This window comes from Coniosporium apollinis (assembly GCF_000281105.1).
Source record: "Coniosporium apollinis CBS 100218 chromosome Unknown supercont1.5, whole genome shotgun sequence".
Taxonomy (NCBI): Eukaryota; Fungi; Ascomycota; class Dothideomycetes; genus Coniosporium; species Coniosporium apollinis.
The window spans coordinates 286,618-307,974 of record NW_006913267.1 but is presented as its reverse complement, the minus strand read 5'-3'; the positions used below and the strand labels follow the sequence as shown (position 1 = coordinate 307,974).

General features: G+C 55.5%; 9 protein-coding genes across 9 annotated transcripts; 4 read left to right on the top strand and 5 right to left on the bottom strand.

The window, feature by feature from the left end:
• Positions 1 to 484: 484 nt before the first annotated feature.
• Positions 485 to 2,214, top strand: W97_01454 (carboxypeptidase C; the record flags this gene model as incomplete). The annotated part of the gene is made up of 3 exons (XM_007779360.1): positions 485 to 947; positions 1,001 to 1,896; positions 1,951 to 2,214. 3 exons carry the CDS (start codon positions 485 to 487, stop codon positions 2,212 to 2,214), a joined length of 1,623 nt encoding a protein of 540 aa, XP_007777550.1.
• Positions 2,215 to 3,034: 820 nt separating this feature from the next.
• W97_01453 (uncharacterized protein) lies at positions 3,035 to 4,965 on the top strand (the record flags this gene model as incomplete). Its single annotated transcript, XM_007779359.1, has 5 exons — positions 3,035 to 3,119; positions 3,174 to 3,230; positions 3,292 to 3,380; positions 3,438 to 3,927; positions 4,001 to 4,965. 5 exons carry the CDS (start codon positions 3,035 to 3,037, stop codon positions 4,963 to 4,965), a joined length of 1,686 nt encoding a protein of 561 aa, XP_007777549.1.
• A 243-nt stretch (positions 4,966 to 5,208) lies between these two features.
• Positions 5,209 to 7,121, bottom strand: W97_01452 (uncharacterized protein; the record flags this gene model as incomplete). The annotated part of the gene is made up of 5 exons (XM_007779358.1): positions 5,209 to 5,918; positions 5,975 to 6,327; positions 6,380 to 6,729; positions 6,780 to 6,964; positions 7,019 to 7,121. The coding sequence occupies 5 exons, from the start codon at positions 7,119 to 7,121 to the stop codon at positions 5,209 to 5,211; spliced, it is 1,701 nt and encodes a 566-aa protein (XP_007777548.1).
• A 446-nt stretch (positions 7,122 to 7,567) lies between these two features.
• On the bottom strand, positions 7,568 to 8,179 carry W97_01451 (prefoldin subunit 4; the record flags this gene model as incomplete). Its single annotated transcript, XM_007779357.1, has 4 exons — positions 7,568 to 7,760; positions 7,831 to 7,898; positions 7,970 to 8,104; positions 8,165 to 8,179. The coding sequence occupies 4 exons, from the start codon at positions 8,177 to 8,179 to the stop codon at positions 7,568 to 7,570; spliced, it is 411 nt and encodes a 136-aa protein (XP_007777547.1).
• Positions 8,180 to 8,415: 236 nt separating this feature from the next.
• Positions 8,416 to 9,708, bottom strand: W97_01450 (uncharacterized protein; the record flags this gene model as incomplete). The annotated part of the gene is made up of 1 exon (XM_007779356.1): positions 8,416 to 9,708. One exon carries the CDS (start codon positions 9,706 to 9,708, stop codon positions 8,416 to 8,418), a length of 1,293 nt encoding a protein of 430 aa, XP_007777546.1.
• A 691-nt stretch (positions 9,709 to 10,399) lies between these two features.
• On the bottom strand, positions 10,400 to 14,134 carry W97_01449 (uncharacterized protein; the record flags this gene model as incomplete). The annotated part of the gene is made up of 4 exons (XM_007779355.1): positions 10,400 to 10,597; positions 10,645 to 11,235; positions 11,286 to 13,924; positions 13,981 to 14,134. 4 exons carry the CDS (start codon positions 14,132 to 14,134, stop codon positions 10,400 to 10,402), a joined length of 3,582 nt encoding a protein of 1,193 aa, XP_007777545.1.
• A 270-nt stretch (positions 14,135 to 14,404) lies between these two features.
• Positions 14,405 to 16,838, top strand: W97_01448 (uncharacterized protein; the record flags this gene model as incomplete). Its single annotated transcript, XM_007779354.1, has 4 exons — positions 14,405 to 14,537; positions 14,593 to 14,760; positions 14,809 to 15,662; positions 15,717 to 16,838. 4 exons carry the CDS (start codon positions 14,405 to 14,407, stop codon positions 16,836 to 16,838), a joined length of 2,277 nt encoding a protein of 758 aa, XP_007777544.1.
• Positions 16,839 to 18,438: 1,600 nt separating this feature from the next.
• W97_01447 (uncharacterized protein) lies at positions 18,439 to 19,287 on the top strand (the record flags this gene model as incomplete). Its single annotated transcript, XM_007779353.1, has 2 exons — positions 18,439 to 18,655; positions 18,710 to 19,287. 2 exons carry the CDS (start codon positions 18,439 to 18,441, stop codon positions 19,285 to 19,287), a joined length of 795 nt encoding a protein of 264 aa, XP_007777543.1.
• Positions 19,288 to 19,581: 294 nt separating this feature from the next.
• W97_01446 (phosphatidylinositol N-acetylglucosaminyltransferase gpi3 subunit) lies at positions 19,582 to 21,177 on the bottom strand (the record flags this gene model as incomplete). Its single annotated transcript, XM_007779352.1, has 2 exons — positions 19,582 to 20,653; positions 20,705 to 21,177. 2 exons carry the CDS (start codon positions 21,175 to 21,177, stop codon positions 19,582 to 19,584), a joined length of 1,545 nt encoding a protein of 514 aa, XP_007777542.1.
• Positions 21,178 to 21,357: the final 180 nt, after the last annotated feature.

Below are 21,357 nucleotides of genomic sequence, written 5' to 3'. Positions count from 1 at the left end.
GGATATCTGCGCACCCGCTGTAGTGTTGTGGTAAGTTTACTGTGACTGTACCCAGACTTTCTCCAGTCAGGGCAGAGCAGATCTCAATGCCATGTCATGCGCTGCGCTAGCTAAACGCCGATAAGCCGATAGGGTCACGTGGGGGCTACGTATGCGGAGAAGAGCTGCCGCGCTACCGTATCTCGCTGTCCAGCCACCACGCCGCCAGGGTCCGATCGTCCAGGCACATGCACCATCCGTCCTCCCATCTGACTCTCCATCCTCAACTCCGTTGCCTCCTCCCACCCTTCATATCATCTATCGTAACATCGCTGTTTCCAGCCCTGGAACCATTATCCTAAGGATCTCCTTGTAAAGCTTCAAGCTTATCAGGCTTCCCGCAAGGTACTTCCCAACCATCGGTTTCTGGGCAGCTAGCTGCCTCACAGAGCACTCGAGCTTACGCAACTGCACAGGAAGCATCTATCCCATCAGCACCATCATCATGAAGGTTGCTGCGTCAGCACTGCTGGTCGGTGCAGCTTCTGCTGCTATCGCACCCCAGCAGGTCTTCAAGTTCCCGAAGGAGGCCTCGTCGAATGACTGGTCGAAGCCGCTCCAGAACCTCGAGGAGTCCCTGAAGTCTCTCACGGGAGAGGCTCGCCAGCTCTGGGATGAGGTCGCTATGATGTTCCCCGAGTCCTTCGAGAAGGCCAACTTCTTCTCCTCCCCGAAGCCCCATACCCGAAAGGCCGACAGCGAGTGGGACCACATCATGAAGGGAGCTGACATTCAGAGCGTCTGGGTCGAGAACTCCAAGGGTGAGAAGGAGCGTGAGATTGACGGCAAGCTCGAAAGCTACAATCTGCGGACGAAGAAGGTCGATCCTAGCTCGCTTGGCGTCGATAAGGTCAAGCAGTACAGCGGATATCTGGACGATGAGGAGAACGACAAGCATCTGTTCTACTGTAAGTCCTAGTCTTTACCGCTTTAGTTGCCCACCAGCTGACCCGGCTTCCAGGGTTCTTTGAGTCGAGGAACGACCCCAAGAACGACCCGGTAGTGCTCTGGCTCAACGGTGGGCCAGGCTGCTCTTCATTGACTGGCCTGTTTATGGAGCTCGGTCCATCTTCCGTCAACAAGAAGATCGAGTTGGTTCACAACCCCTCTTCATGGAACGCAAATGCGTCGGTCATCTTCCTTGACCAGCCCGTCAACGTCGGCTTCTCCTACAGTGGCGGCTCCGTCAGCAACACGATTGCCGCGGGCAAGGACGTCTACGCTCTACTCACCCTCTTCTTCAAGCAGTTCCCGGAGTATGCGCACCAGGACTTCCACATCTCCGGCGAATCGTACGCTGGCCACTACATTCCTGTCTTCGCCTCCGAGATCCTCGCGCACAAGAAGAGGAACATCAATCTCAAGTCCGTCCTCATCGGCAATGGTCTCACCGATGGCCTGACCCAGTACCAATACTACAAGCCAATGGCCTGCGGTGAAGGTGGCTGGCCCGCTGTCCTCGACGCTGGCACTTGCCAGAGCATGGAGAACGCCTACCCGCGCTGCGCCAACCTCATCCAGAACTGCTACAAATCGGAAAGTGCCTGGTCTTGCGTTCCGGCTTCCATCTACTGCAACAATGCCCTTCTCGGACCCTATCAGAAGACCGGCCAGAATGTGTACGATATCCGTGGCAAGTGCGAGGACTCAAGCAATCTCTGCTACTCTGAGCTCGGCTGGATCAGCGAGTATCTCAACAAGAGGGACGTGCAGAAGGCTCTCGGTGCCGAGGTCTCAAACTACGAGAGCTGCAACTTCGACATCAACCGCAACTTCCTGTTCCAGGGTGATTGGATGAAGCCGTTCCATCGTCTTGTGCCGGGCATCCTTAAGGAAATTCCTGTCCTCATCTATGCTGTAAGCCTCATCATTCCACTTTGATGCGACACATTACTAATGATTGTTTACCAGGGCGACGCCGACTTTATCTGCAACTGGCTCGGCAACCAAGCCTGGGCTGAGGCTCTTGAGTGGCCCGGCCAGAAGGCTTATAACAAGGTCCCAATGAGCGACCTCTTGCTCAGCGATGACGGCACTAAGATTGGTGCTGTCAAGTCGAGCGGCAATTTCACCTTCATGAGGCTCCATAGTGCTGGCCATATGGTCCCGTATGACCAGCCTGTGGCTAGCTTGGATATGCTGAATAGGTGGCTGGCGGGCGAGTGGATCGAGTAGAGAGTGCGATTTGGTAAGGCGCAGGGTGGGTGTGAGGCGTATCTGTTGGGTATCAAATTGTAGAAACGGCGTGGTGAAATAGGAATTGCGTCGTGATGGGATGTACCATCACGACGTAACAGCATTATCAGTGTCGTCCACGACCACCCTGAGGTCTAGCTGCTGCGCTCTTTGTCGCGTGAGTAACCTTGGTATATGTTTGGAAACCGCGTGCCCCTTGTTGGTCGTTCCTTCTTCCTATTCACAAACTGAGCGTCCGTCGAGTCTCCCCTTCAGCGCGGAATAACGCAACCTCTGCAGTGACTCCCGTCTTCCCGGATCTTCCTAACGGGAACAAAACGTTCATGGGTACCACCTCAAGCCAGCGGCTCAACGAGTTACACCAGCCTGCTTGAGACCGGAATAGACAACCTACCTGGGTAAGTAATGTGACATGGTAACAATGGGAATGGGAGAGCCGCGTGCCGGTTCGCACTCACATCTCAACTGACCCTCCATCAACATCGAGCACCCTGCATCTCGGAACTGTACCGCCCGTTATGGAGCTTGCCCATTGGACAATCCTTCAACGGCGGTGCGCCTATCGCAGCTGCTGTTGCTCGTATCAGACCGGGGTAACAAGATGGAGCTCCATGCGGCCCATGAGGGGCTCGATGCAGATGCTTGAAATGTGCCGCCCTTGATGCTCGCATGGCTGGGTATCGGCAAGTGAGTTGGGGTACATAGAATCGACGACCTCCTCACATTTCTTTGGGTCTCTTCCGTTTCCTGCCCTCAGAGTCGTTTATTGCAAGAGGTGGCATACCCAATTCGCATCGCAATGTCGGAATCAGGGCCTTCGCAACGGCGACCTTCCGTCAATGCTGCGGAGGGCCTTGCCAGCGACGAGGATGCTGCCGTGCTGGGTATGCTGTTCTAGCCAGCGTTCACTTTAACTACGGGCACTGATGGCACTACAGCAAAGCTTGGTTACAAGCAGGAGTTACGCCGCAACTTCACCATGATCGAAGTCTTCGGTACGGACACCATCCGCGTATGCCATAGCCATTCGTCTGATCAACATGCTCTATCACGCAGGCATCGCGTTCTCAATCATGGGCCTCCTACCCTCAATCGCCAGCACACTGGCCTACAGCATCCCGGCCGGACCTGTAGGCATGGTCTGGGTACGCTGACACGAGCCCCTATACCATTGACCTAGCAGCTCAGTAACGGTGCTCCAGGGCTGGTTCGCAGCAAGCGCCTTCATCTTCGTCGTCGGCCTCGCAATGGCCGACCTAGGCTCCGCAATGCCTACATCCGGGGGCCTATACTGGTGGACGCACTTCTTCGCATCACCAAAGACACGTAACCCGCTCAGCTTCCTCGTCGGGTACAGCAACACGCTCGGCCTCGTCGGCGGGCTCTGCTCGATCGACTACGGCTTCTCGCTGATGTTCCTGTCTGTGATCGTCATCGCGAGAGACGGCGAGTGGGAGCCTAGCAATGGGGTTATCTACGCAGTCTTTCTGGGTTGTGTACTGTGCCATGGAGTGCTGGCGAGCTGTCTGAGCAAGATCATGGGGAAACTGCAGACGGTGTTTGTGGTCATGAACTTTGTGCTCATCTTCGCGACCATCATCGCTTTGCCGATTGGCAGGGGATCCCAGAGGAACAGCGCGGCTTTCATATTTACCGAGACAGCGAATCTGACGGCGTGGCCGTCGGGCTGGAGTATGAGCACCCCTTATCACCATGTTTACGCTCCTGCAGTAGGCAGCAAGTTTTCACACTGACACCCTCATAGCTTTCATGCTCGCCTGGCTCTCCCCCATCTGGACGATCGGCGCCTTCGACAGCTGCGTCCACATGTCCGAAGAAGCCGCCAACGCGACCAAAGCCGTGCCCTACGGGATCCTCATGTCGATCGGGTCCTGCTGGCTCTTCGGCTTCATCCTCGTAATCGTCATCGCCGCCTGCATGACCCCGGACTACACCTCAATCATGGGCTCCGTCTACGGCCAACCCATGGCGCAGATCTACTACGACGCGCTCGGTAAGCGCGGCACGCTGGGGATGATGAGCCTGCTGTTCATCGTGCAGTTCCTCATGGGGCTCAGCATCACTGTCGCGGCCTCGCGCCAGAGCTGGGCGTTTTCGAGGGACGGCGCGCTGCCGTTTAGTGGCTTCTTTAGGCGCATTAGTAAGAGGTTTGGGTATATACCCCTGCGCGCGATCTGGGGCTGTGTCTTCCTCGCCGCGGTGTTAGGGCTACTCTCTCTCATCGACCCAGCCGCAGCACAGGCGCTCTTCTCCCTCGCCGTGGCTGGGAACAACGTCGCGTGGGCCACGCCCATCCTGTGTCGTGTCGTGTGGGGCCAGCACAAGTTCAAGCCCGGGCCGTTCTACACAGGCCGCTTCAGCGTGCCGATTGCATGGCTGGCCGTCGCGTTTTTGGCGTTTGGGATCGTGCTGTGCATGTTTCCTGTAGGCGGACCGAACCCGGATGCCCAGACGATGAACTATACGGTTGTTATCAATAGCGCGGTGTGGGGCGGCGCGCTGTTGTATTATTTTGTGGATGCGAGGAAGTGGTTCCAGGGGCCGAAGATTACGCTTGCGGAGGGGGATCTGACGGAGCATCAGGAGGAGATACTGAAGGAGGAGGGACTTGATGTAAAGATTGATGGGATTGCGCCGATTGTGAGCAGGGACGAAGAAAATAATGCAGATGGGAAGAAAGTCAAGTCGGGGCACTTCAATCCTCAATAATGGACAGGCAACCGATATTTAGCGGAACGCAACATTAATGAACAGACTTGACGGTGAGCCACTGATCGTATCGAGTTCCTTCTACGTCTCTAATCCTCGCACTGACAAAGCCGATGTATGCATGCCAGCAGCGCATAGCCTAGATAACGCCAATGCGCCATGTACCATGCAAATTCCCTGGTATGCTCGGAAAAACTGAACGCCTGCTAGATGTATGCTTTTCCGTGTCTGCCAGAATCAGCATCAAACCTGCCTCTCTGGCGAGCCTTCTGACGCCTCCCTCTGCCTCTTTTCTTCCTCCTCTCTTTTCTTCTGCAGCAGGTACTGACAAAACTTACTATTCGCTCTGATCTTATCCCCATACTTGATAAACACAAACGGAATGACACACATCGCGAGGCTCAGAAACCCCAGCAAACTACACGCCCACGGCACGCCGAGGCTTCTATACATAGGCCTCGCCGCAAATGGCAGTACCGCGCCGAACACGCTCCGGCTCGTGCTCGCGGCCGCCATGGCGCTCGCCGCAAAAATCTCGTACGCATCGACGATGTAGTTCAGCAGCGCCATGAAGATGAGTAAAAAGCCCACTCCGAAGGTGATGCCCGACAGCACGGGCACGATCCAGTGAATGCCCTCCTTCGCCGTCCAGCCCGCCCAGAAGAGGCTCACGACGATGAACGGGCCCGCGAGACACGCGAGCGGTAGGCGGCGCGACTCTTCGGAGCGGGACCACGGCGCGTCGCGGTTGTGAGCGCGCGTGAGGATGGAGTCCCACAGCAGGTATATGCAGCAGGCTATAATAGCACCGACGCCGATGGGCAGAAAGGCGAGGCCTTGCTCGCCGGCGTTGAAGCCGTAGATGCCGCCGTAGATGATGGGGAAGGATTGGAAGAAGATGTAGAAGATTGCGTAGGCGAGGGAGAGGTAGAGGCAGGAGAAGAGGACGATTGCTGAAGCGGGAGTTAGTGTTGGTTATGGTGTGGGAGTGGAGGGGGGAAGACTGTACGTTCGAAGAAGAACATGCGAACCGGCCGCGTCAAGACGACCGTTATGGTGTGTCGAATGTTTCTCTCTTCCAGCTCGATCGGTGCGAAGACGTTGGGATCGCCGAGTTGCTTTCGTGCTTTTTTTGCGCGCTTCTTCAGAATGATCGGCGCGTAGGTCTCGGGCATGAAGGCTAGAGGTAGCCATGTCGCCCCGGCGATGATCAAGCCGACCCAGAAGGCCCAGCGCCAGGTGATGACCGAGACAAAACCCGATATCGCTGGACCAATGATAGGACCCCAGGTAGTCGCAGCCATGAAGATAGACATTGCGCGGCCTCTTGTAGTTGGATCATCGTATACATCGGCGCAGATGCTGTGTTGCTTTAGCCTCACACTGCTCATACAGTGATATTGACGGTACTCACCCGCCGACCACCGCTATTGGACACGAAGCGAAGACTCCAGCCAGTAGCCGAAAGATGATGAGGCCAACCCAAGTAGGAGCCAATGCACAGGCCAGAGTAAATATAGTGAACCCGAAGAAGGCGTAAAACATGACGCCTCTCCTGCCATAAGATTCACTCAACGGTCCCCACACTAGCGGGCCCACGGTGTAGCCGACCAGGAATATGGATGTGGGCAGGACCAGCTGCGCTTGATCAGAAACGTGGAAGTATGCCGACAAAGGTTCGGTGGCTCCGGCGGCAATAGAGCTGCCAATCGTACTGTTGATGACGGTAAAGATAGCTACGATTACTGTGTACGACTTTCTCCACTATGCAGTTGATCAGCAGGAGCATCCGAGTCCCCAATCAAAGTCCGTACCTGGGTCCAGTTGTGCGGATTGTCTAAGTCGCCTTCTCCGAAGGACACAATCGTCTTTGATATTGAGGTGTTGGAGCTTGCGGTTGGCGATGCCTCTTTGCTCCCATCCTCCTTTTCCAGCTTCGGTTGTTCATCTTCATCCCGGTGGTCGGTTTCGACGATGGGTTTAGGCGATGCATCATGACCTGAAGTCGTGCGCTGTTAGCAGGAACACTGGCAGTACCTACGGTAAGGCTTACTGTTCTGCGGAGATAGGTTTATGCCATGCGGTCCCGTCGCGTCAGGCCCTACGCTGTTACGCAAAGCTTCGCCATCGTGAGAGTTTGTCTTCTCGGTATCCATGACTCGCGTGACAAGTGGCGCAAACGAACGACAGCATAGGACTCTATGCCCAGGACTTCGAAGTGATGAAATTGGGAGAAAGAAACGATGTCGAAGCGCGCAGCACAGCTTCTACGACTCATCTAGCTCAACTTACCTTCCTATCTACTCATCGTTTGCACATTGGTAACAATCGGGTATGACGGCACAGAGCCGCTATGATGCCGTGGAGGGGCTTGGTGTCCAAGATGCCCCTGGACCTTGGTAAAAGTTAACCGCAAGATCCTGGAAGATTGAGGTTGGTGTGATTGGCCATCCCAGGTACTAGGAGAGTTTCCCTGTCAGGCACCTCTCACCGCCAACAATCCGAAGAGAACGGTGGGAACGGATGGTGGAACGTTTCGACTGAAGATGAGCGGCCACTGAAGCAATGTCGAAATGTGATTTTACTGAACTCTGACATAATATTAAGTTTCCAGATTGATACTGCGCCCAAATCTTGCATATAGAGCCACCTTGAGTTCCTGCATCTCTTCCCTGATGCCGCCGAGCTTCTCTTCGACGGCCGAGACGTCGTGCTCGATCCTCTCCGTGGAAGCGGAGAGTAGTTCCTGCACCTCCGGCAGCGGAAGGGAGACGAACGAATCACCTATCCGGTATCTGTGATATGTGATATCAAAGTCAGCTCTAGGGGTTGACAGAAGATATCTGGGAATGTCTGGTGACGTACGGGACTTTGTCATCTTCGTCGGCCAGTTCGAGCTCGTTAGAGACTTCTTCGAGGTCTTCCTTGTCCTTCTGCGCAGACAGAGACAGATTAGCATCTGATGAAATGGATATAAATTGCGGGATGGAATGATCCAACATACCTGCTTCGTCTTCAACTCCTCCTCAAGCAACATCTCCCGCTGGTGCAGTCTGCTAAAGCGGTTGATCTTGTCTTGATCCTCCCGCCTGACCTCGATCTCCTCGCCGCCAGTGGACGCCTCATCCTCTTTCGTGAGCTGAGTCTGATGGTCAGTGGGCAAGCACAAGTCTTGGGCTATGATAGAAAGGGTTCGCACCATGCGTCGCTGCATGTTGGTCGAGTGCAGTGGTGTGAGATGGATGCAGAAAAGCCTGTTGATGCTTGGTTGTGTAACAGAGATGCGCTACGTGAAGACTTCAACACCGGATGATTTATTGATGCCTCCCGTATCTTGGACACAGTTTCGACCGTAGAAGCTTCATGGCTCCATATCAAGTCTTGCGAGACGTGCAGTCACGTGCACATCACAAGATGTTTCTTGTTGTCGGTGCGATGTTTATAAACTACCTAGGTAGGCATTACGAAACTTAATGCACTCAATGTACTTAAGATGCCTAATGTAAAGAAGTGGAAAAGCAACGCCTGAGACTTTTCGGCGGCCAGCCGTCTGCCACGCTCGTTCCAGAGTGCTTTCACTTCCCAGTCAGAAAAATTGCGCCACAGGTACAGGGTCCAACCTAGCCCTTCGAAGTCCAACGGAACCGCATCCAGCTTCTTCAAAGCTATCAGAGGCCAGACAACTGCCAGCTCTAGCAGCAGCAAGGCAGCGGTCACTTCGCCAACTAACCCTAAGATGTTGAGGCCGATGCCGATGCCGATCCGCTGTGGTTCAATATCTGGCTGCTCTGATTGCCTCCACCAATCCGGGAGTTCTTCCTGACGAATGTGCTTCACTTTTCCGAGCATTCCCATCATTTCGAAGAACGGATGACTTCTGCGATCGGGCATAGCGTCCGTATAATCCGAAAGTCGGAGTGTCCACTGCGCTAGCGCACGCGAGATCCGGGCCCATCGACTATCGATATTGCTGCTGAGAGCCTCCTCGCCAAACAGCTGGCTGAAAAGAGCCTCCTCGGTAAACAGCTGATTGAAACGATGATGGAACGCATGAAAGCTGATTCGGTGCCTAGTGGGCATCGCTTCCCACGCAAATCGGAACTCGAAGCTCAAAATTTTTGGAAAGCGGATGGCTTTGCCCACAATGCTCGCCCAGAAAGGAGTTGCAGATCCCAGCCTCTCCCATTCCTCGATACCGTACCCATCGAAGAAGATGACCATGCGAACGCGCATCCTTGTGTGGACGTTCATGGTCTTGATGAGAGCCTCGAAGTGGCTGCGGTATGCTTCACGGCAGCAAAACTCTGAGATCGTAAAAGCCCTGTCGTCCCCGACCGGTGCCGTCATAGAGTCGTAGATAATCACGTCTCGAATCTCGCGCAACCTTGTTGGACCGATTGCCGTGAAGAAAGAAGATGCTTCGCATAGGCCATTGTGTCCCTCGGGGTCGTCCTTATCGATGTGAACATGCACCGCGTTCTTACGAAGCGGTGTGAGATGGGCTTCGTGGTAGATTTGCTTGCAGGTGCGGAGTATCCCGGTGCCGATAGGTGCGCGAGCTTTCAGCGGCCAGTAGTTAGGAGCATACGAAGGACACGGCGGAGATATGTATTCCAGTCCTGCAGGATCTGATAGACCGTATTCGTATATGATGTCTCTGAGTTCGCGAGGAAGTTCAAGGAGCCTGCAACGGCCGCCTACCGCCGAAAGCTTTGCTGAATAACGGCTTGGTCTTCCGCTCATTGTTTTGATTCTGGCGGTTAGATGGCCGCTCGTCAGATGTCAGAGTTGAAGGAGTCTGCTCAAGTGAGATAGACTTGTCATCGTGCCAGCACGGTTGGTGTTGTGAGGATATCGACGTCTAGGCAGCGGCCGGCGCGATTGCGAATAGGAAAATGCGAATTAGCGGTGAGGCGACACGTCGAGGTCGATGCGTTCCAGCGCACCGACGACTTTATGAGCTGGCATACGGTTGAATGAGGGTAACGTGGCCCGACAAGATCTGGTCGATGGAGTTGTGGCACGTAGGTGGAGTGGCCGGGTCGCGAGCCACGGTTGCCCAGGTGGATTTGACTGCCGAACCACTTCATCGTAGGACAACGGAAGTTTGAGAACGAACCACTGGAAAGAACTCCGAAGATCCTCACCCCATCATTATCGTGCGATTTCGGGTCTTTCTCCCCACAAGTGGCGCCTCCCGTCCTCTAGCGTGCCGAGCCGCCGTCAGAGCGGTGGGCGAGTGAAACAACGGTGATAGAATGACGTCAAAAAATTCGAGTATGATATCTCTTATCGCCTGTGTTTCAGGAACAGCTCAGCGCTCAATTCACTGCTTAGATCTCGGGCCCGTTTTCTCAATGGGACTAACCGTGGCTAAGTCTGCTGGTAGAATATCTTTTGTCGTTCTTAGTGTATGTGGTAAAAAGCTCTCATCTCACTTCACTCTCTCGACTACTGGCCCGAGTTCCTCCACCTGTTCGATCAAGTCCGCACTAGTCTTCAGGTTGTGCGCGCTGTTCAAGGCTCTCGCAATCGTGGTTTCATGGCGCTCTCGCACCAGCCGCCGGAGCGCGTTCACGAGAAAACCCGAGAAGATGTCTATTGACCACGAATCCGGAAGCATACTCAGGACCTGCAAACACATCAGCCGCGAGTAGTAAGCCGTGGGTTCGAACATACATCGGCAACGTCAAACCATCCACCAAACCTCTCCAGCAATTCCCCGGTCCGCTCTATGCGATCACTCATGTCCTCAATGCGGAGAAACTCATGCAGAAGATAGCCGAACAGCTTGGCTTGCTCTTCCCTAGGAGGAACGGCATCATGAGGCATGAAGCCTGAGATGGGGCGGAAGATACTCGATCCGCCAAGCAAGCAGTAGCTTATTGCAGTGTCATAGTCACCCAGGCCGTGTGTAAGTAGGCGAATAGCATCCTCATGTTTACCTTGGCGCCCATTGAGGATGATCATCTCCGGTACAAGCTCCTGTTCGTGAGGCTCAAGGCGGGTGAGGATAGCGCCGACGTCGTACGATGAAGCTAGGTCCTGCGAGCTACCTAAGAGTTGGAGCAGCCGAAGTCGGCTGTGCCACCACTCCGTGTCCATGGCGTTGTCAGTGATGAATTGGCGGTAGGTGGGTTTCGGCGGCCGAAGCGCACGGTACGTTTCGTATGTCTGCAGTAGGATCGATCTGGATTCTTGCGAGCTTTCCAGCTCGGAGACCACGATGTCGAGGTAGAAAGCAATAAGCTCGTTGGCGTATTGGGTTTGCTGGTGCCATTAGCGATGCGATCACATCTGCACATGACGGAGAGTCGTACCTTTTTGCCAAACACAAGGTGCTCTAAGTACTCCTTCACAGCGGCAGGGGCCTTTGCCTTCAGGATGGCAACCGCGTGAGCAGGCTGGAACTTTACCCTGCTGTTGTCATCGGCGAACACCTGCACTCCAAGCTTGGGGTTGCGGTCTGCCAACCAAGTGCCATAATCCTCAACCAGAGCGGGATCCCTAATCCGGATGAGGTATTTTCGAACCTCCTGCTCACCGTCGGTAAGCTCGCCACCGTCATCGCGCTCGCCTTCAATGATACGTTTCCAAGTAGCAAGTACCATTGCCGACATTTTCTTGCTTTGGTACAACCGGCTGAGAACGTACAGCCGATGGAATTGCTCCAGCAAAGCAATCGCTCGCTCGAAGCACTCCACGCCATTGTCAACTACCCCGTTAAGTTCTGAGCGGATCGAGCCGCCATTTGCTAGACCTCTGGGACTTTGACCGTCAAGCAAAAGCAGTAGATGTATGATAGCAGCGTCGACCGTATAGAAGACTTCCTTCTCATCCGCAATACTAGGCATCCCCTTCTTCCGCCGCCAAACGTAGAGAAAGCGCTTGACGAGCTGCATGATGTTGTCACCGAATGGACCCACGGGATTGGCTGAGACTAGGAGGGCGCTCTGTCGCGAGAGGAACGCCTCGAGAACTGTCTTGAGCCCACTTTGAACCCATACGCCGAGTTTGCTTTGAATGACCTCGCCACTGAGTACTGGCAGGAGAGCGAGCACTATGCGGGGATCTATCTCGCTTTGCACCAAAGCTTCCTCAGCGACGGCCTTTTCATGCTCGAAGACGATGATGCCTGATGAGGTCCGAAGGATGAGATCCATGAGTAGCAGGAGCGATGCCTTTTGTCTGATGTATCGTAATCCCAAAAAGTCGAGCGCCGTGCGTGGCTCGTGACCGCGAATCTCGTTGAGCAGACTCTCCACCTGTGGGCGATTAATCTCGAAAGCTCGCACGTCGGTTCCTGTGGTACCCGTGATAGTTGAATCGAGTTTGGCATCCAGTTTAATAGTCAAGGGATTTCGTACAAGCCAGTAAATCTGATCACCTGCCCACATGACAACAGAGCTTTTAAGCTTGCATAGACGGCCGGTGAGTTCTGTCTCCTCTCTCTCGCGCGCTGTAATAGCTGCGGTGTCGAGTTGAGCTTGGGTTGATGCCGGTTTAGATGTATCGGCTACCGAGGTTGTCCGCTCAATTGAAGAATCTCCTGGCGACAGATTCAACCGCTTCAACGATAGCTTCGAACTTATCAGTGGTAAAATGACCTCTTGTTCAGCAATCACCCTCCTGATCCCTAGTGAATGGCGGGTTTCTTGCACGGGGTTTTGCTCATCTGTTTCGCCAAGCATCAAGCTGAGATCTAGCCGTTCCTTACTGGAAGCGCCCTCGTCTGGATCAAGGTCCCACCGCTGTACTTCTACACTATATTGCTTGCGGTCGCCATTACTCTGGCTCAATACTGCCAGCACATACCCTTCCTCGGGGATCTCCGAGCCTGAACCGGGTGGCAATGACATATCAACGCCACGCCCATCAACTACTAGAGCCTCAGGATAGCAACTGAACTCGATGGTTCCGCGTGCGGGGTCGCCCTCGAGATTTACAAACATGCCAACTCCTGGCTCTGATGGAGTAGTGCCGGTTGTGAGAAGAAATTCAGTGGGCGTGGGTGACGCGACGTGCGGCTTCAGAGGGACAGTGCTTCTAGTAATTTGCTGTTTTATGGGCTCCGGCGGTAAAAGCTTGTCTGGCGTGCCGGGTCGCGGTGCTGGGCTGCCCCCTCTTGATGGTCGTCTTTCGGATGATGCTGCAGAAGCTGGAGACTGTATCCTTCGCAAGATGTCTGGTGCATCAAAACCAAACCTGTTCGCACCGGGCCGCCTTGGACTCTCCTGGCGTTGTTGCTCTCCTGCTCCGTGAGCGAAGATACCAAGGCTGGTGCTCCTGCCATGGCCACGATCATCGCGTGGCGATGTGATCTGAGTGCTCGCCGTAGATCCGCTGCGGGATGCTCTCTGTGATTGTGAAGATGGGGCATCCTCCGGTTCCCCAGCGGGTATACCTGCGGCTTGCTCGTCCACAGATGATATTGGGAAGAGTGGTATCTTCTGCTGCTGAACGACATCTACTAAGGCGTATGAATGGCCGTCTGCAACGCACGTAACATCTTGTCTGCGCACAGCATCCTGGCAGCCCCCAAACTCGATAGCTCGGACGCCTCGGGGCTCCTCATGGTCTCTTATCCTGACAAGCCTTATGCGCTTGGCGAGTCCAAGCATAATGACCACGCCATCTTCGCCCGATTCTTCTGCATGCTCAAGGTTTGCATCCACGCCTCCAACCCATCCACATGTGAGCGGCTTGACGTTCGGGAATGCGGGGCTAAGCTCCGGTAAGGAGTAAAAACTCAAGGTGTTGTTGCAGAGAACGCATGCTTTGTTGACCTGGGGAAGGAGCAGGATCTTCTGAACGCCGACTGACGAGGACTGCGAAGAAGCGGGCTGCAACCTGGAGGCGAGTATGCACGTCGGTGCTCCTAATGGATCTTGCGGTTCCGCAGGAAGCAAGACGAAATGGAGGATTTCGGCGGCTGAGGTACCGATATAGAGGTTCTCGTCTGGCAGAACTAATCAGCAGATTCCTCAATACAGGAGGGCTTGATTCGGAGCTCACTCCAGACTTCAACGTATGTAATCTGAACATCCTCTGCTGGCTCGTCCGCGGACAAGGGTACGTCTCTGATGAGCTGCCGTAGAACGTAGGGTCCTGCGTGCGTGGAGCGGCTGTGCAGCTCCGGCGGGCTTTGAGGACCTGTGGCAGCACTCATAGCGACCGTTCAGTCGTGAAGCCATTGTAGGCGGCTGGTGTTGGTGAGAGGTGCCATGATGGTTTGGCTGTGAAGCTCCGATGTTCTTCAGCGAATCTCGGCACGCTTCCGCGCGTCCCTTCCACATGTCACTCTGCACGCTCAGTATATTGAGCCTATACACAGCGATCTTGCGGAAAGATGTGATAGGGTTCAAATGCGGTTTATCACTGAACCTCTGAGATACCGAGCGACAACTACTCCGCGCTAGATTTCACATTCCCCCCGACCATGGATGCGATTGCAACGCCTGGGAGCAGGGGCTCTCAAGATGTAGACAGGACACAGGATGCGGTCCCTCAAGATGCGGGAGATGCAACGGCTGGTGGGAACAAGTTTCAGAAAGCTGTTGCAGCCTGGAGAAGTAATCTCGGTCAATACTGCATACATACAAGCCCTTGCTAACCCGCTGAGTATAGACATTGACTTGACTTCTCTCATACCATCGCTCGACAACGCAGCCTCCGAGCTGATCTCCCACCAGCGCGATGCGCTCACACAACGCAAGGACCTGGCTCAAAAGACCAAGGACTTCCGGAAGCTCGACGACGCAGGCAAGCTTGCGGAGATCAAAGGGCTACTCAAAGGTACGCGCATGTCACACAGCAGCATATGTCCACGCTAACGCCAGATAGCATACCAAACGTTCATTGACCTCCTCACCAACCAGTCCAAGTCCGTATCCGCCGCTTTCTTCCAGGCATACACCCCGCTGTCCGAAGCACCAGATCCATACCCACTGCTCGAAGCCTCCATCGACTCCCTCGTGACTACCGAAGAGACCCTTCCCAAACTTACTGAGGAGAATCAGCACCTGCAGAAGAGTGTGTCGAAGCTCACCGCGCAGCTTGAGGAAACGGAACAGCGGCTAGCGCAAGAGCGAAGCAGCAGACAAGCGCTCGAGGAAACCAGGGAGACCAAGATCAAAGAGATTGAGTCTTCCTGGTCGGCTGTGCTAACCGAGAAGCAAGATAATTGGGAGGCCAAGGAGCGTAGCTTGGAAGAGAAGATAGAGAACCAGGATCGGCTGCTGAAGGAGATCAAAGCGAGCTATGAGGTCTCGCAGCGCTTGGGACAAGGCGAGGAGGGAGACGCTGAAGCCGGACGAGGGAGCGCCACTGCTGCGGAGCTCGAGATTGTGAGCTCTGAGCTGGACAGGGCAAACCAGCGACTCGCAGATGTGGAAGCACGTAATGAACAGTTACGGCTGGAACTGGCACAGTCTGCATCGCATGCGCGGAGTTCGCAGCCTGCGGCGGTAGAGGATGATCCGGCTTTCTTACGGTTGCAGTCCGAGAATTCTTCCCTGCTGCGAAAGGTCGATGCTGCTCGCTTTGAGAAGGATTCGGAGAAGAGGAAGTGGGATAGTCAGGTTCGCAGCCTGGAAAGGGACCTTGCTACTTACAAAAGCGATAGAGATGCGCTTCGGGAGAAAATGCAGAAGTGGGCAGATTACGACAGTATCAAGCAGGAGCTTGACGTTTTGAAGGTAGGCCCGCTTTACGTACCACACACGGGGCAAATATCTAACGAAGGCTGTTAGTCAATTGAGTTTGGAACCGGCGAAGATGATGAAGATGGCGAGGAAAACTCCGCAGAGTCAGATCTTCCCGAACAGAACGGCGCGGCTGTCAAGAACAAAGGCGAGGCGCTCGAACAGCTACTATTGGCTAGGAACAAGAAGTTGTCTAACGAGCTCACTGTGCTGCGGGTATCGCATCAAGACCTGCAGAGTCGCCTAGAAACGCTGCAGGAGGATCTCTCGAACACGAACATGGAGCTAGAGAAGTCAAGAAACCTGACTGCGACGCTTGAGAACGACCTCGAGAGGGTGCAACAGGAAGCTTCGAACGCGTTTCCTTCGTCGGCCATGTCTGTCGCTGGGACATATACGTCGAGGTATCCTCAATCATCATATGCAAGCCGCAAAGGCAGGGCGTCACCAACGTCATCCATTATCTCAGGATTTGACGGACGATACAGCTCGTCGCCATCGCTGGAGAACTTACGCGGCGGCGAACCTGCCGGCGGCGGTTCCGGAATCCTCCCAATGATTACGGCGCAGCGAGATCGATTCAAGAAGAAGATGACGGAGCTTGAGGCGGAGCTTCAGAAGCAGTACCAGACAGTTTCTTCGCTGAGATCAGAGATTGCGTCTTTGCAGAAGGACAACCTCGATCTATACGAGAAGACAAGATACGTCTCGACATACAACAGGAACGTGCCAAACACCTCATCTTCTGCCTCCGCATACTCCAGCAATCCGAACCCCTCAGCGATCCAAGTCTCCTCAGACAGCTCGTCGGGTCTGACGATGGACCGTTACCGCTCAGCATACGAGCAAAACATATCGCCCTTCGCCGCTTTCAGAGGCCGAGAGTCAGCTCGAGCCTTCAAGCGCATGAGCCTCCCCGAGCGAATGGTTCTGCGTGTTACGAAGTTCGTCCTGGCGACCCGGACGAGTCGCAATGTCTTCGCGGCATATCTATTAGCGCTGCATGTCTTGGTATTCCTTATGCTCTATTGGATGGGTGCCAGTGATATTGAACGGAGCTCCAGCAAACTTGGCAGCAGTGCGGCGGTGGGCGCGGCAGCGGCTGCTGGAGGGCCCTTAGCGGAACATGGTGAGGGTTGGCACCAGGAAGGCTTTCAAGAGGGTGGGTGAGAGAGCTGGTTGCCGCCGCGCTGTAGAGCATTAAACCACCAGTCCCGGTTTGAGGCGAAAGCGCCGGTCTTCGAAACTTGTTTTGCACTGATATATTGAACTCTGACGACAAGCCCTGCGCGCGCGAACTACACGCTCTTGCACCACCTGCTCATGATCAACATTATTTCCCAGGATGGCCACCGCAGGGCTGATAGAGCAACTCTTTGCCTGGCGGCAGCGCGCAACCAATCAACTTCTCAGAGGAGTCAGCACCAAACGTTTTGTTGTAGCTGCTGTACCTCCCTCAGCTGGTTGCTCCTCAATCGTACGACCAGTACTCTCTACGCGAAGCCCAATCCCCCCATCGCCGCAACCCGCAACAGAGACCAGCCCAAAGCAAGTAGCACCTGCCCTACACGTAATACTCGACTGGCCACGCAGACATCCCTAGCTCCCGCATTGCGTCTTCAACGTCCAGCCCTTGCCAGCTGGTCAAGCGTCCAGCTAAGTTAGCCCGTCACCCAACCACCCGTTCTCAACTCTCAGAGCATGAAACCACCAAGCATGGCGTGCATGAATGTCCAAACAGCCCACCAGTAATACCGACCCGGCCTGTCGCCTCCCGTAAGCGCCCCAGGACCCGCTCTGCCTGTGTCCGCGGAGTCTGGTGGCCGGGCGGCTACGCGCAACGTTTTGGAGGCCCGGGGGGGGGGCTCGCTGGTTGCGGCAGGTGCACTATCAGCCTAATTTGCTCAGCTTTCTGATGGGCTATTTCTGGATGCAGGAGAATTAGCGGTGTTTGCGCTGGCCGGGATCCTGGGTGGTGGCCTTTTGAGGCTCTGGGCGGCGGTTATGCGAGTTGCGGCAGCGTTTCCGCTTCTGGACGAAACGAAGCGTTTCTGAACAACCGGACGGATTGCGGTGGTGGTGCTGCTGTACGGCCACGTTGGCTCGAGAGCGGGGCATGAAACGCACGCAGCGCAGGAGACAATGGCAGAGAGGGGAACTGAGATCCGCTCCTTCGTAGTGTTTCGAAACTTCGCGGATGACAGTAGCAAAACGTTTCAAGCCTCAAGCAATCCGCAGAAACAACTAAACTGGAAAACAACCCCAAACTGAACGCCTTAAATCTCCATCCAAACGCCCGACGCCATCTCCGCGCTCCGCCCAAGGAAACGCAGAAACCCAGGATACCCAACTGACCTGAGCGTTGCTGGGATGTTTCTGGTTCCCGCAGAGCCAAGTCGTCCAAGGCCCATGCGGCGGCAGCAACCCCCCTGCCCGCGCCGAAGCCATCGAAGCCAATGAGGCCGCGTACATCCCGGCCGCGTATTTTTGGAGCCAGATCTCTACGCGCGCTGCTAGCTACTCGTGCGATGCATTACATGGCAGACATGTCGTACGCTGATCTCTTCCGGAGGGCATATAACCATGGGAGGCCGTGGGTCTGAAGGATTGTGTTTTGACTTTTCTGTTAAACAACGCAGTTTGTTCTCTCGACGTGTTTTTGAAATAGAGAGTACTGGGTTGCTTAAGGGCTTTGAGACTTCTGTCTTCCCCGTGTGTTCGAACGCTCGCTTCTATACATCTTCATACCTGCCGAATACACATCTCCAAGATGCATCCCTCGATAGCAGCCACCCTGCTGGTAGCACTCAACCCGCTCCCCCTCCTCGCCTTCCCCACCCTCTCCTCCCGAGGCGTCGAGAAACGACCCAGCGCTGTCAGCGCGAAACTAGCTTGGGATGCACTGCTGGGGAAGCGTGGGCCAGCCACAGCCAGCGTCGCGCTCGACGGACCACCCTGCGATATGAGCCTGGCGAAGATGCCATCAGGTAGCTGCACCCTCCTCCAGCGATGCAGCCAGCCCCATCTAACATCCGCCACAGCACCCTCACCGCTCCCACCCCCGTCAGCAGGCCTCACCCTCTCCCACGTAGTCGTCGGCCGCGGAACCCAGAACTACACCTGCGCCTCCGCCTCCGACGCCCCGAAAGCTGCCGGCGCCCTCGCCTCCCTCTACGACGCCTCCTGCATCGCGGCTTCCTACCCGTCCCTTTTGGCCGCCATGCCGCCCGTCGCGCTCGACAACTCCCTCCCTAAACCCGTCTCCACCGCCAAAGCCTCCAAGAACGGCCTCACCCCCGCCCTGGCCGGCACGCACTACTTCACGAACCTGACAACCCCCTTCTTCGACATGGACACGGCGCTGCACGCGTACGGGCGGGGCGGGTTCGCCAAGGTGGCGGGGACGCCGGCGCCGGAGGGGGCGCCGGTTGGCCCGAAGGGGCGCGGGAATGGGAGCGTGCCATGGTTGAAGTTGGGAAGCGTGAGTGCGGATGAGGGATGGCAGGAGGTTTATAGGGTTAATACGGCGGGAGGCCAGCCGCCGAGCAGTTGCGAGGGGATGCCGAAGACGTTTACGGTGGAGTATGCGGCGGAGTATTGGATGTGGAAGAGGGCGTGACGATAGATTGAGCAGTCTGGAAGACGTTTGATAGGAAAGGGTCTCTTCGTTCTTGGTGACGGGCGTTTGTCGCCGCTTCTTTGTCTTTCTGGGTCGCCGACGCGCTGGACGGCGTTGGTGGTGGTTGGGGGTCCTGGCGTTCGAGAGAAGGGTTGATACCATTGAGCGCTTTGCTTCTTACACTCGCTGTAGACTCTCGCTGGTGGACCGGCGATCGAGGATAGGGGATAACGATAATAACATCCAAGCTTCGTCTCATGTCCCTGTTTGTTCGTACTATTGAGTCTTTGTGCTTCAGAAATTATCGGTCTCTACATCCCTTCTCTTCTCCCTATGTCTCGCGCTCCTCTTCCTCGCGACGCCCGAGCCGCTTTCTTCGTGCTTGGCTGATCCATGCAGCACCACTTTCTTCGGCCAGTTCCTTGCAATATCGATACTCGCCCGCGGCGCCCATAGCTCCAAGAACACAAAGAGCAGGTAGTCGACAATGACGCACAGACAAAACAGCTTGCCGGCCCAGATGCCGCACCCATAATACCTCTTGAGCCGATCAATCAGCGCAAAGCTCTGCACGCCCGCCCTGCCTCTCGTCGCGCTCCACCCCGCGCCAGACCTGAATCCGACATAAAACTCCTCTTCGCTCAGTACTCCACTGATGCCATCATACACCCTCTCGGTCCGCTCCGCTACATCCGTCCAGCTGTACATCAGCTTGACCTGCTCGTGGAACTTCTCCGTCCTGATCTTGTTCGCGCGCAGAAGCGCAATCGCCTTCCCGGTCGCCGCGACCAGATCGTCCTCTTCCGGCTTCGCGAACGTTGTCATATGCGCCGGGAGCACCTCGGGTATGCCGCCGACGCGCGTACACACAACGTAGAGCCCACAGCTCGCGGCCTCGACGATGACGGTGCCGAAGGCTTCGGTAAGGGACGGGTGCAGGTAGATGTGCCCGCGCACCATGACATCGCGCACCTCCTCGTGCCGTACGGGGCCGAGCAGCTCGACGCGGTCTTGCAGCACGTTGCGCTCGATCATCTGCTCCAGGTCTATGGCTTTAGGCCCTGTCCCCGCGATGATGAAACGCACTTTCGGGTGGGAGGCTAGGATGCGTGGGATTGCGGCGATGAGGAGATCGGTGCCTTTGTTGTAGAAGAGGCGCGAGATTACGACGATGGTGATGGTGGAGTTGGGGCCGAGGTGGTGGGGTGCCGGCACTGGGGTGTGGGTGCTGCTTGGGGAGGTAAGGCCGTCGGAGGGGGTTGTGGTGGGCAGAGAGAGCGGGCGGAAGTTTTCGGCCACGACGGCGTTGGGGATCACGGAGACCATGAGAGGGTCGAGGGAGGCGCGGAGGACGGTATTCTCTTTGCTGTGGAGGCGTTAATGGTAGGAGAGGGTAAGAGGTAGAAGGGTAACTTACCAAGTGTGACTGACGCAGATGACATGATCTACATCGCTCAAGGTGAACTTGAGGAGCTTATTTGTCAGGATGCTCGCCGCGTCCGCAAAGCCAAAGAGCGAGTGGTCGGTAAAGACGGTGCGTAGTCCCATCGTCCGCGCATGAAGTATGGCTTCGTGGCACAGGCTGCTGAGACTAGCGTGGCCATGCACAATCTCTATTTGCTCCCTGATGACAATGTTTCTGAAGATGGGAAAGAAGGAGAAGACGGTAGGGAACGTGGTTTCGCGGTATACGACGAAGAAAGGAACGTGGTAGACCTTCAGGCCATTTGTGAGATAGCGGACACCGGTGCGGCCTTGGTAGGCATGGGTGACGATTATGACCTTGTGGCCGCGGTCGATGAGCTTGGTGGACAGCTGGTAGATGTGGCTTTCGACTCCTCCGGGCTGTGGGAAGAAGAAGTCGCTGATCATGGCAATGTTGTACGGCATCGTGACGAGCCAGCTCCGTCTGGCTGTCTACTCCCGATATAAGAGCGCAGATGCATTGTGCACAATGCCCTGTGCTTTCGATGGTCGTTCTATTCAGGGCCTGCGATTGAGCATGGGCGCCTCATGGTTGTGTCGCAGTGATGGCCGTCAAGATGCGGCACATTTCAGAGGCTTGGCGGA